Below are 13,769 nucleotides of genomic sequence, written 5' to 3' on the forward strand. Positions count from 1 at the left end.
AGAGCTAATAAAATTATTAAAATATACACATTTGTCCAATGAGCAGTAAAGGTCCATCCACAGTGTTTAATTTAAGTAAATCTTAGATATACTCCTTCCCTCTAGCATTTGAGATGCCTTTTAATGTGTTATCAAGAAATAAAGAGTGGAAGAATGAAACCAAGTCTTGCAAATCTGCCTCTGAAACAACTCACCTCTCCTGGGGCCTGCGACCAGCTGCCTTTCTGTTTTTCCGGCCCAGTCCCTGCTGCAAGGCCAGTGTCTGAGATCCTCACCGTGGTTGGGGTAGAGCTGGCGGTAGTGACCATAGCTGCTGAAGCCACCAGGCCCTGACCAACTTGTTCCAGTGTTTTTCCTGCCTCTTTGCTTTCAGCTCCACCCGCCTCTGGGGCCAAAGGTGTCTGCCCTGTGGCTGTAGGATATGGAGTAAAAGATGCAGTTGTGTCCCCACCTACAGGTTCATCCTGCACCACCAGAGTCCTGCCGTTTTCTTTGGTGTAAGTGGCAAAGCGAATGTTGCGGTTAATCTGGGGGACAAATGTAGTCGGTGGTGGCTTGGTTCTCTGATCCAGCCCTGGCTCTCCACTGGCATTCCCTCCTTTCCAGGGCCCTCGGCTCGCCTCGCCTCCATCGCTCCCATTACTGTCTACTTCACCCCTGTCTCCTTTTAATTTCTTTGATGCAGAGTCACACCCAGAGTCCGAAGCACTTTTTCTCCTCCGGCCATCTTTCCCCTCTATGCTCTCTCTCTTCTTCTTTCCTTTGGAAGACTTTACTGCTTTTAACGTACCCCCCTACAAAACAAAATTCAAAGAAGATTTATTACAAGGGACTTTCCATCTTGTGAAAACCATAAACCATTAGCTCTTTCCCATCTCTAGAAGCAAAAAAATCAAAGCAGGCACAGACTACCAAGTTCCAATGCCAGCTCTAAGACATTCCTTGTGTCAAAAAGCTCAATCTTCCTGTGACTCAATTTACACACACATATACAAGATAATGGTCACTAGAGATTAACTCACTTGGCAAACCATCCCTTAAATAAAATGCAATACTTCCTCAAATGAAGGAAGGTTTTAAATATCTGTGGAATTTCTTTTACAAAATAGACTGCCAAAGCAAGCCTGGGAGCTCATTTGCCCCTTGATGAAAAAATCAGCTTTATTTCATATTTAACTCCTTGTTTGACAGAAACTGGCATTTCAAATATTGAAATATAAAATCTCTTCCTCCAGAAGTCACTAAAAACTGGTGACAATAGGAAAACCGACATTTGTGAGTCTGTGACCAAAGGAAAAGTGAGACCAACAGAGGCAGGTTTGGATTACTCTTACAGACTTTAAAAAGATGCAATCTCCAAATCTTATTTCAAAGCATTAGACAGAAGAAAGGGGAAAAGGCACGCTACCATAGACCAAACAGTCAAATCTCTTTCTTAGCTCTTTCAATAATTTCAGCCTAGCTCATGAACTCTTACTTGTGCTTTACTTGAGAGGCCGGATAACCTTAAAAGATACAGGTTAGAAGGGGCAATTCCTATCGTCTTCCCTGAGAAGGACAAAGGGAAGGGGGCTTGGGACACAGCTAACATTCTTTCAAGCAACCTTTGTGCAGCAAAGACTTGCATCTGAAACATTCTTAGATTGGTATCCCACCAAGAAGCAGGTATTCATTTTAGCTTTATTCAGATAACTTGCAGATAGTTTAATTCAGCGATAACATTTGCTAGGGTGGCAATAAGCTAGTAACACACAGTTATTTCGCTATTAGTATTATCTAAGAATAAATCTACTCTTATTGCCATTAAATATTTATAGATTCTTTGTGCAGATCTGTATTTTTGTTGTAATCATTATTATAGGTGTTATAACAAACTTTTTCAAATTTTATATTTCTTTAGTCAGTTCTAGTTCTGTATTTTTCCCCTCCCTCCCTTTCTCCCTCCCTCCTTCTTTCCTTCTCTGCCTTCATTTCCATTTTTTCTCCTTTAATTTCCTTCTACAATTCTTAACCAAAGCCCAAGATTTCTTTCTGTTTCCCCCATACTTCTGGTAATATTAATCTAAGTTTCTAAATTTTTCATTTAAGAACTGTTTCTGTTTGCTAGAAATTGTTTTCATTTGGTCCTTTTAACACTTGTTTAGCCCTTCTTCAACCTCTATCACCACCCAGTTTTCACTGTTGTAAACCACAGAAGTATGATCAGTGAAATTTCTCCTTTTTTGCTCACTCATTCAAGAGATGAGGTGGATCTCTAAGGATGATTACTATAAAACTTGGCAGAACTGTCAATAATAATTATTCTTTGCTATCAATAATAATTATTCTTTGCTAGCTAAGAAGATAGTCACATCATGGCAAAGCTAAAAAGGAAAGAATCAACATCTATTGCTGAAAACCACAGATCAATCTGATTCACCTAGCCAACTTGCAGAGCCTGGCTCACAGCAACATCCCTGAGCAACAACTTTTATATGTCCTACTTACAGTGAGCTACTCACATGAAGCCAGTACTCCCCAGCGACATATCTAACCAATTGAACAGTACCTGGCACATAATAATCGAATAAATGAAATAAGGAAGGGAATAAAAAAGGGGCCCAATACATCATAAAAGTAATAGGTGTTTTCAGCCATGTAAACAAAGTCAAGAGACTTATCCAATTTGTGGCAATATTATATGTTGTAAAGAGCTATTAAATTTAACCCTGATTTTTCTTTTCCTACCCTCATCTTATTTTATGAAGTAAAAAATGACTGAATAAAGAAGATGAGGAAGAACTATATTTAGCATGAGTGGCCAAGATAGCAATATTACAGAGGTGCTAAGAGACTATGAGGAATATTTGGACAGCTGGCCATCCTAGTCAATGTTCTACTGAAGGAAAATTGTACAGAATTCCTTGATTGGTTCAGGCACTGATTTATAATGCATGTTTTTTGGACTATGATAATTTTGAATGAACCAAGAGTTTGTCTGGTTCATAGTAATTATAGAGTCATCCACTGTGTGCTGAGCACTGGACTAGGTACCTGTTTTATCTGACCTTCTTGGGATAAGGAAAATCAGACTCTTCTGGAGCTCAATACCACGGAATGGAAAGAAAAAGAGGATGTAACTTCTCTTCCATTTATTATTGGGTAGGTCTTGAAGGTTACTTTATATTCTGCTTATTATAGCTTTAACTGTCTACTGTATCTTATTATAGCTTTAACTGTCTACTGTATCTTTCAAATATACCTGTCCTGGAAGAATATAAGAAGAAATAGTTAGGCTATGGAGTTCAAAACGGCTAGGCAACCTGGCCATGATTAAAAGAGTTTGCTCAGACTAGGTCTTTTTCTTGAAACTATTCTTCCTTAACTAGGCAAGACCATGAAAAAAAAAAAAAAAGAAAGAAATGTACAGTGGCCAGAGCTGAAGCCCAAAGGGTATCCATGGACAATACACATATAAGAAATCTACATAATAACATCATGCAAGGTCACGAGTCTACTCAGAGACTCAGTCTATTACTGTACCTCGTTCTGAGGCGTGGAATTATCCGTCAGCATCACATGAATCAGTCTGGGATCTACAGACTTGATCTCACCACTCTACAGTAGGAGCAGGATAATGGGTAATATGAAAAAGAGGGGAAAAGATTTAATACATTGTCTACCAAGGACACAATTATGTATTTTTTCTAACCTATGTAATTATCTTTGTATTTCTACTCTGGTAGAATAAAAGCTCTACCAGAGCAGGGATCTTTACTATCTTACTCACTGCTAGATAGCATCTGAAACAAAGTCTGGACTATGGTAAGCTTTAAGCATTTGGGCCTCTTTTAGGGATATTAATTTCAAATTCTAAAACCTTCATATTCTGTACATTACAGAAACCAAAAACCTTCAGAACCAATAATCATTCAAAGCACCACTCTACTATTAAAGAATAAAAGCTTTTGGAAGGGGCCAATTTGACACTGTCAGATTTAATGTACATATACTTTGACCTAGCAATTCCACAGCTGGGAATTTATCCCAATAAATAATGTGAAACAGTGTACAATGATATATGTTCAAGGATATTCACTGTGGCATTATATGTATTATTGAAAATACTGTCAATGATTTAAATGTCCATCAATTTTAGTCTAAGTTGGTCATGATACATCCATCCAGTTAAATATGTATCTATTTTAAAAGAACAAGTCAGATTTCTATATATTTACACAGAAAGATGTTAATTTACAATTAAGTAAACAAAAGTAAATTATAGAAGAATATATAATATATACCAAACAGTTAATGGTGGTTACTACTGTGGGTAGTGATATTTGCCTAGGGGAGGGGATAGCTTTTAATATCTACTTTATATATGTATATTGTTTAAAATTTTTTAAAGAAAATTAAATTAATAATTTTTTTTTAACTCAAAAAAATAAAATGATTATGCTTATATTTACACCTGACTGCCAAGGCCAAGTCTGAAATGAATTCAAAGGTATATAAATACAAATCTGTTTGCTTCAAAACACTCATCTAGTGTTTTTCTGATACAATTCTCCAGGTTGCTCTAGATCAGTGGTTCTCAACCTTCCTAATGCCGCGACCCTTTAATACAGTTCCTCATGTTTTGGTGACCCCCAATTTCATTGTTACAAATTGAACTTAATTAAAGCATAGTGATTAATCACAAAAACAATATGTAATTATATATGTGTTTTCTGATGGTCTTAGGCGACCCCTGTGAAAGGGTCGTTCGACCCCCAAAGAGGTCGAGACCCACAGGTTAAGAACCGTTGCTCTAGATGCTATGCTTCTCTGTTTACTTCATTAGAAACAATTTTTCCAATATCTAAGGGAGAGTGGCATAAGTATTATAAAACCAAATGCTAACTAGATTTTTAACTACTACTAACCTTTATGATAAAATTATAATAGCACTTCACATTTGTATATTGTTTTTACAGATTTTAAAGCATTTTCAAATACATTATTATCTTACTTCCCAACAGTGCTGGGAGATCAGTGGGGAGGGAGGGGGTGCCTAATTAACTCTAATTTATATATGAGAACAATGAGATTAAGAAAGTTGAACAGCTTTTCTTCTCAAGGTCATACGGTCATTAAGCAATAGAGCCACATATGGAACCAAGTCTTCTTACTCAGGATGCTCCCTTTTTCTACACCTGTAAGATGAAATAACACATAACACAAAGCCTTACCTCAGTTATAGACACATCCATAAGACGAGTAATTGAATCTTGATGGTTTACAATGCCATAGAGCCAACTTTCTTCCCCCTCTGGCTGATATACTTTGACCCTGTGACCTTGAACACTGTAGGGACCTAATGGAGAGATGAGTCAGTATAAAATATTTTTGGCTATGCTATATTTCATAATTGTTTCTAAAGCAGAAGGAAAACTATATAATGTAGATATATGGCTCTTTTAGTCTTCTTGTATGGAGTTGAATGAGCAATTTCAGATTTACCATACTCAGCAATTTAAAAATAAAACATAGCCCTAGCCCGTTTGGCTCACTGGATAGAGCGTCGGCCTACAGACTAAAGGGTCTGGGTTCGATTCCGGTCAAGGGCACATACTTGGTCCTAAGCCTGGTTGGTGTGTGCAGGAGGCAACTAATTGATGTGTTTCTCTCACATCAATGTTTTTCTCTGTCTTTCCCTCTCTCTTCCACTATTCCTAAAAATCAATGGAAAAATACCCTCGGGGCCCTGACCAGTTTGGCTCAGTGGCTAGAGCGGCGGCCTGTGGACTGAAGAGTCCCAGGTTCGATTCCGGTCAAGGGCATGTACCTTGGTTGCGGGCACATCCCCAGTAGGGGGTGTGCAGGAGGCAGCTGATCGATGTTTCTCTCTCATGGATGTTTCTAACTCTCTATCCCTCTCCCTTCCTCTCTGTAAAAAAAAATCAATAAAATATATTAAAAAAAAAAATATCCTCAGGTGAGGATTAACAAAAACAAACAAAGAAAAATAAAACACAGTTTTCCCAGTGACCTTTGTAACTTTAGTTTATTTAGAAAATTTCTTAGAATCTCTCAGGACTCTGATTTCACCTTATCTCAATCTCCCCATTCTAAAATATAAGGAAGAGGAAGTAAACTTACAAATAAAAAACTACAGATAGTATGAGAATGTACTCAGATCTGACACATACATAAAAAAAAGTTGGAGGCCAATAAGTTGAATGTACTATTTTGTTAAGTGACCATATGAATGATATATAACCATTTACATGCTACTATCTGACTTTCAATAACAGTAAGTAGAGAGTTCAATTTATGAGGTTACCAACCTCTACACTAATAATAGTCTGAACAAATATAGCACCTGTCTTCCTAGGAACACAGAGTTTCAAATATATTACTTTATCAGCTGGTAATGTTACCCTGAAATATCAGCTGGCCCTCATTACTAGGTGATAAAGTAATATATTCTCTCTCTTGCATATCGTATACATTTGAGACTATATAGCCAAATCACTACTTATTTTAAGTGATCTTTGAGCTATAATTAAGCTTCCTTAATTTTTCTATAATCGTATACACCTTCATCTCTTATTCTGTTCATTCGATTTTCTTCTCTCTGCTATCAATTTTTCCACACATTCTTTCTTCCCCATACCTTTCCTTGATTATTAAACATCATTTTATCTTGATACTCTCTTTCCCTAAATAGGCCTGTGTACCTATGCCTTCCTTTACCTATTTAGATTTAATTTGATAAAAGAGAACCAAGGACACTATTTCACTGAAAATCATGATCATAATGAGGTTCAGAAAGGAAGAAGTTGATGTACAACATGAAGGGAAAGATAAATGAAGCAATAGTCTACACTTTGTATAGAATCTTGGGCAAAATCTGTATCTGAACATGAAGAAGGTAATAATTCTTTCTGGTTTTCATTCATAATTATTTATTTATTGACTAGAGGCCCGGTGCATCAGATTCATACACTGGGGCGGGGGGGGGGGGGGGGGGGGGGCGGGGGGGGGGGGGAGAGAGGCGGAGGGGAGAAGAGGGTGCTCAGCTCAGACTGTACCCTCTTGCAGTCCGGGAGCCCTCAGGGGATGCCTGCTGGCAGTCAGACATCCTTAGCACTGCTGTGGAGGTGAGAGAGGCTCCCGCCACCGCAGCTGCTGCACTAGCCAGCCTTGAGCCTGGCTTCTGGCTGAGTGGCACTCACCCTGTGGGAGCACACTGACCACCAGGCGGCAGCTCCTGAGTTGAGCGTATGCCCCCTGGTGGTCAGTGCGCATCATAGCAACTGGTTGTTCTGCCGTTCAGTCGATTTGCATATTAGGGTTTTATTATATAGGATTTCAGAGAGGAAGGGAGAAAAGGAGATAGAAACATTAATGTTGAGAGAGAATCACTGACTGGCCACATCCTCTCCACCCCCACCCTGTATGCCCCACACTGGGATCAAGCCCACAACCCCAGCACATGCCCTGACTGATTTTTAAAAATAACATGCTGTTGCCCTAACTGGTTTGGCTCAGTGGATAGAGCGTCGGCCTGCGGACTCAAGGGTCCCAGGTTCGATTCCAGTCAAGGGCATGTACCTTGGTTGCGGGCACATCCCCAGTGGGGAGTGTGCAGGAGGCAGCTGATCAGTGTTTCTCTCATCAATGTTTCTAACTCTCTATCCCTCCGCTCCCTTCCTCTCTGTAAAAAAATCAATAAAATATATATTAAAAAAAAATAACAACATGCTGTTAATGTGTTGTAGGTAGTTACAAGAGCAGAGCAAGGATGATGGGGCAGGTATAGAAGAAGGTCACCAGGGAGGAAAGCCACAGGTACCTAGCAACAGACAATCAACTGTAGGGTGGGACCTCACCCCCAGGGTGACTTTTCCTCCCCATGCAGAGTCACGTGGTGACTCCCTGATCTTTCCTCCCTAGAGATAACACCTATGCATCAGTTGCATTTTAGCTCCAGGTCCAGATAAACAACAAAACTAGCCACTGCTGAAGCCAGGACCCGCTGCATTGAATAAGGACCCCTTGCCCTGGTGTTGGCCAATCAAACCAGTGTAGACCAAAACCCTGAAAGAACAGGGTTTCCAAGCAGAATATTCCAAAATTGCTGAATATTCTATTAAGATCTTTTCCTGAAACCTCCCCTAAAATCTCTACCCTTAAAACCCTTAGGATGGAGGACCCAGGGCACTCTCCCTCCCAGGAGCACACCCTTGCCTTTCCCTTCACCCACCCTATCCCTGCCCAAGGTACATCACCATTAGCTTCTTCACTCCAAGCTCCAAGGGCCCTTCCTTTACCTCTATAACTTGTTTCCTAAAACCATTTCTTCTAGGAATTACTTTTTTACTTCTGTGATTTACCAAGTAAGTGTTCTCTTATAGTTTTGGTCTTTACTATGAATTCTTTCCTAGCCAGAACCCAACTACCGAGGTTGCTGAACCCAGGTTTGGTCTGACCTTGCTGATTTGACACATCGTGCCATTCCTGCCACCTATAACAAATGGGAATGAGTCTGTGGACATCTTCCTTTGTGAATATATCTTGCACTCTAAGTTGTTATTTGTTGGTGTCAACAGTCTTTAGTCCTTGAGATCCTTACAGACAGTAAGCTCAAGAAAAGCAGAGATATTCTCCAGCTCATGGTTGTATCCTCAGTACCTTAACATTGTGTCTACTACAAGATAAGTCCTTAATAATAATATTTAAGAAATGAAGAAATAGCCCAGCCAGTGTGGCTCAATGGTTGACCCATGAACCAGGAGGTTACAGTTCGATCTGGTCAGACACATGCCAGAGTTGTGGACTTGATCCCCTGCAGGTGTGTGCAGAACGTGGTTGATTGATGATTCTCTCTCATCAATGATGTTTCACTCTCTCCCCCCCCCCCCTTTCTCCCTCTCTCTGAAACCAATAAAAACATATTAAAAAAAAACACACATAGGAAATGAAGACACAACAAAACAAAACTCACATCACAACAAGACTATGTATTACAGCCCTGGCCAGTGGCCATACACTTGATTCAGAGTTCAGGAACAGAAGACTACCTGTTCTTACCTCGGCTAAATATCTCTTGTAACTTTTGGTCACTGATCAAAGCATTAACTGTTTCTCTCAATGCAGCATGTTCCAAAAGAATCTGGTTTTGGCTCTCTGTTCCCATCTGGTAAAGATAAGAGAAGAAAATAATTGAATATTAAAATGAATAGCAATAATATCTAAGCAGATGAGAAAAAATCATACCCATGAGGGTATGACTTGTCAAAGAATGTTCTGTAGAACCCTAGTCTTATGAGATCTCTGTAGAAAATAAGGATGCTAAGATCAATTAGGTTTGGAAATATTATATATCTTTCTATATATAACAGCATATTAAAGGCTCTGAGAAGGCATATCGGAAAAGAATCTGTTTATGTCAGTATTTCTCATACTTATTTGACCACAAAACATTTTATTGCATATAAATCATTTTGCTTATTTTAATATTTATCCAACATTTACCAAGTGCCTACCCATATAAGCACTAGTATTAAAAGATGGATAGCCCTAACCGGTTTGGCTCAGTGGATAGAGCGTAGGCCTGTGGACTGAAGGGTCCCAGATTCGATTCTGGTCAAGGGCATGTACCTTGGTTGCGGGCACATCCTCAGTAGGGAGTGTACAGGAGGCAGCTGACAAATGTTTCTCTCTCATCTATGTTTCTAACTCTCTATCCCTCTCCTTCCTCTCTGTAAAAAATCAATAAAATATATATTTTTTTAAAAAGATGGATAAAGCAATGTTGATAAGAGAGTGAAGCCTTAATGAGGGAGAAAAAAAAATACTGACAAAGAAATCATTATTAATATGTCACAGAATATAGTTTAGAAAATATTTCTCTTAGCTGCCTCAATAAGACAGCAAAACTCTTCTAAGCCCTCTAATTTTTATTTTATTTTTTTAATTTAAATTCGTTATTGTTGAAAGTATTACATATGTCTCTACTCCCCCTCCCCCCACCCCAGCACATGTCCCTGCCCCTCTACTGTCTGTTATGTTTATATGCATGCATACAAGTCCTTTAGTTGATCTCTCCCGCCCCACCCCCAACTCCCATCCTCCCCTGCCTTCCTTTTGAGGCTCAACAGTCTGTTCAATGCTTCTATGTCTCTGGATCTATTTTAGTTCATCAGTTTATGCTGGTCATTATAAGGCCTCCTAATTTTTAATCTTCAGACAGTAACTCTTACTAATGAGAAATAAATATTAGCATCCCTAAATTCTGAAACTCTAACTCAGATGCTAGTTTGTTTAAACTACTAACTTATCCCTTTTCTTTGTAACTAAAGATACACCTAAGGTCTTCAATATTTAATGCTGCTCAGAATCAACACAAACTCCCAGCTTCCATGCCACTGACACAGGTGTAGACCCCCTCAGACTCAAGTTATAGAAGTAACCACTTCTGGGAAGCTGCCTCTTCTGAGAAAGCAAGTAAAATTGTGGTCTTAAGTGTTGAGTGATTTAAGGGTGGGGTGGAGTTGTGTAGAAGAAAGAAGCTTCAGTTACCAAATGTACTTTTTAAGGGAGCAGAAAAACACTAAAAGGCACAGGGAATTATTGGGAGGAAATATTTTATTTCAATGCTAATGGAAACACCATATTTATAACCAACAAAGAAATTAACAAGCAGAGAAATAAGTTTAGGACTAGAGCAAGTGTTAATTACCTGGAACAAATGCAACCCATTAGTATCTGACAGGAAACGAAGCTCTCGATCCAGAAGGTATTCAACTGGAACCACAGAACCCAAACCGAGTTTATCTACTAAGGGAGTGAAAGTCTGCGAAGTACAATGACAAGAAATTTATTAGAACTTAGAAAAGAAAATAATAATTGAACCAAATCTCTAACTTTAGAGAAAATATTCATTATTAATAAATCTTTCACACCAGTAAATACAAACTAAAGCCTAAGTCCTTGGAAACATTCCTAACCTAGCATCTGGCCCTCAAATGATCATAGAAAGCAAACGAGAGCAGAAAGTTAGGTTGATACTCTTTACAACTAAAAAGGAAAAGAATGAGAAATTCCTCATTTTCTCCAGGGATCTGACTAATCTTAAAGCCTGGCTTCAAGAAGGCTAGTTTAACATTAAATTCCCAGAATAAAGAGTTTACACCATTATCATCTCTAGAACTCTTAAAATCTTTGTGAGATTTCAAAAATAATCACTGGTATAAATATGCATGAGCAAATTCATATTACTATTTCATAAATAAATAGCCTACAAAGTCACCCAGGAACCCATATCTGTTTGAGCTTCTTCTAAAAGTTCAATTGGCCCTGACCGGTTTGGCTCAGTGGATACAGCGTCGGCCTGGGGACTGAGGGGTCCCAGGTTCGATTCCGGTCAAGGGCATGTACCTTGGTTGTGGGCACATCCCCAGTAGGGGGTGTGCAGGAGGCAGCTGGTCGATGTTTCTCTCTCATCTATGTTTCTAACTCTCTATAAAAAATCAATAAAAAAAAATATTTAAAAATAAAATAAAAATAAAAGTTCAATTGGTCCTAGCCGGTTTGGCTCAGTGGATAGAAAGTTGGCCTGCAGACTGAAGGGTCCCAGGTTCGATTCCAGCCAAGGACACATGCCCGGCCTTGCAGGCTCAATCCCCAGTAGGGATGTGCAGGAGGCAGCTGATCAATGATTCTCTCTCATCATGGAGGTTTCTAACTCTCTTCCCCGCTCCCTTCCTCTCTGAAATCATTAAAAATATATTTAAAAAATAAAAATAAATAAAAGTTCAATTGGAAAGTGACCTTAAAAACAAATGAAAAAAGACAGTGTAGCAAGTGATGATATTATATTATCAACAGGTAAAAAGTATTTGTTTGTAATATTATTTAATTTGGTTAACCACGAATTGATTTATTGTTTTTAGATTTTTTAAAAAATGTAACCTTGCCCTAACCCGTTTGGCTCAGTGGATAGAGTGTCGGCCTGCAGACTGAAGGGTCCCAGGTTCGATTCTGGTCAAGGGCATGTACCTTGGTTGTGGGCACATCCCCAGTAGGGGGTGTGCAGGAGGCAGCTGGTCGATGTTTCTCTCTCATCAATGTTTCTAACTCTCTGTCCCTCTCCCTTCCTCTCTGTAAAAATTCAATTAAAAAAATTAAAAAGTAAACTTTTATGCCAATACTTTGCCAACAAGGATAGATACAAACAAACGGATACTCTCAGAATTAAATTTTATAGCACTATTTTGTCTGAATTAAGAAATCAAAACTTAATAATTAAAAAAAACAAACTTTAAGCACAAACAAAAGTGAAAATAAACAAGTGTGACTATATCAAACTAAAAAAGCTCTGCATAGCAAAAATGACCAACCAAATAAAAAGGCAACATACAAAATGGGAGAAAATATTTGTAATCATGTATGTAATAAGGGGTTAATATCTAAAACATAAAAGAGAAACTCATACACAACTCAATAGCAAAAAAAAAAAATCTGATTTAAAAATGAGCAAATCACCGGAACAGACATTTTCCCAAAGAAGATATACAAATGGCCAACAGATACATAAAAAGGAACTCAATGTTACTAATCACTAGAGAAATGCAAATCAAAACCACAATGAGATATCACCTCAAGCCAGTCAGAATGGCTATCATCAAGATAAAAGATAAGTGCTGGCAAGGATGTAGAGCAAGCATGTCAAACTCGAGGCCCACAACAAATATTTTGCAGCCCAGCCAATATAAAGGTATGTAAGAAATGTTTTAATTCCAATTTCATAATCTAATTTTTACAATATCCTGTTATACATAATTATTAATAACGAACTACAATGTTCGCTAATGACTGATTACTATAATCGTGTTGCATTCATTTCCCTTATGCGCAGGCGCACCATTTCTCTCCATTAATACTAGCAGCGAATATTTTAGCAGCCGATGGCCACGTCATTTGTCTTGGACTGACTTGTTTGGTGCGCAACAGGAAATATTTCGCTTTCCGAGAACAAGAAAAATAGTTTATTTGCGTTATGCTTATTAATTTGTGCAGTTATTCAGTGTCTGGTTAAGTTAATGTTGAAGAAAAAGTATTAATTTTTATTAAAATGTTCTATTATTTTATATTAATGATGACTCATTTATTTCAGCCCTTTGTATTCAACATGTCTCTATCAAAATCAACCTACATTTCTATGAAAATTGAAGCTTTTTTTTTTGCAGCCCACATAAACTTAAACCTTGTTTATTTGGCCCGTGTTAGCCTTTGAATTTGACATGCTTGATATAGAGAAAAGGGAACCCTTGTGTACTGTTGGTAAGAATATAAACAGGTATAGCTACTAAGGAGAGCAGTACGGAGGTTCCTCAAACGTGTTTAAGTAGCCCAGCTGTATTTAGTGGTTGAACCAGATCACAGTTTGATTCTGGTCAGGACACATGTACGAGTTGCCTGCTCAATTCCTAGGAGGAGGCAATGCAGGAGGCAGCCAATCAATGATCTCTCTTATCATTGATGATTTCTATCTCTCTCCCTTCCCTTCCCTGAAATCAATAAAAATACATTAAAAAAATATATATATCCCGGCCAGTTCTGCTCAGTGGTGGAGCATCAACTCTGGAACCAAGAGGTCACTGGTTTGAATCCCAGTCAGGGCACATGCCCGGGTTGCCGGCTCGATCCCCAGGAGGGGATGTGTAGGAGGCAGTAGATAGATTATGTTCTTCCTCATTGATGTTTCTCTCTCTCTATCCCTCTCCCTTCCTCTTTCT

General features: G+C 38.6%; 1 protein-coding gene across 2 annotated transcripts in view; it reads right to left on the reverse strand.

Moving 5' to 3' along the window:
- Positions 1–13,769, reverse strand: part of KDM3B (lysine demethylase 3B) — a 61,600-nt gene that overhangs the window by 28,120 nt on the left and 19,711 nt on the right. Inside the window, exons 3-7 of one of the 2 annotated variants that reach the window (XM_070414899.1) lie at positions 10,712–10,825; positions 9,061–9,166; positions 5,214–5,338; positions 3,523–3,597; positions 195–794 (exon numbers count right to left, since the gene is read on the reverse strand). In XM_070414899.1, coding sequence (XP_070271000.1) covers positions 195–794; positions 3,523–3,597; positions 5,214–5,338; positions 9,061–9,166; positions 10,712–10,825 — 1,020 coding nt within the window. The remainder of the gene's footprint in view (positions 1–194; positions 795–3,522; positions 3,598–5,213; positions 5,339–9,060; positions 9,167–10,711; positions 10,826–13,769) is intronic. The other variant, XM_070414900.1, reaches the window with a different exon arrangement.

This window comes from Myotis yumanensis, unplaced genomic scaffold, assembly GCF_028538775.1.
Source record: "Myotis yumanensis isolate MYYU_CA2020_CCGP unplaced genomic scaffold, mMyoYum1.0.hap1 SCAF_5, whole genome shotgun sequence".
Taxonomy (NCBI): Eukaryota; Metazoa; Chordata; class Mammalia; order Chiroptera; family Vespertilionidae; genus Myotis; species Myotis yumanensis.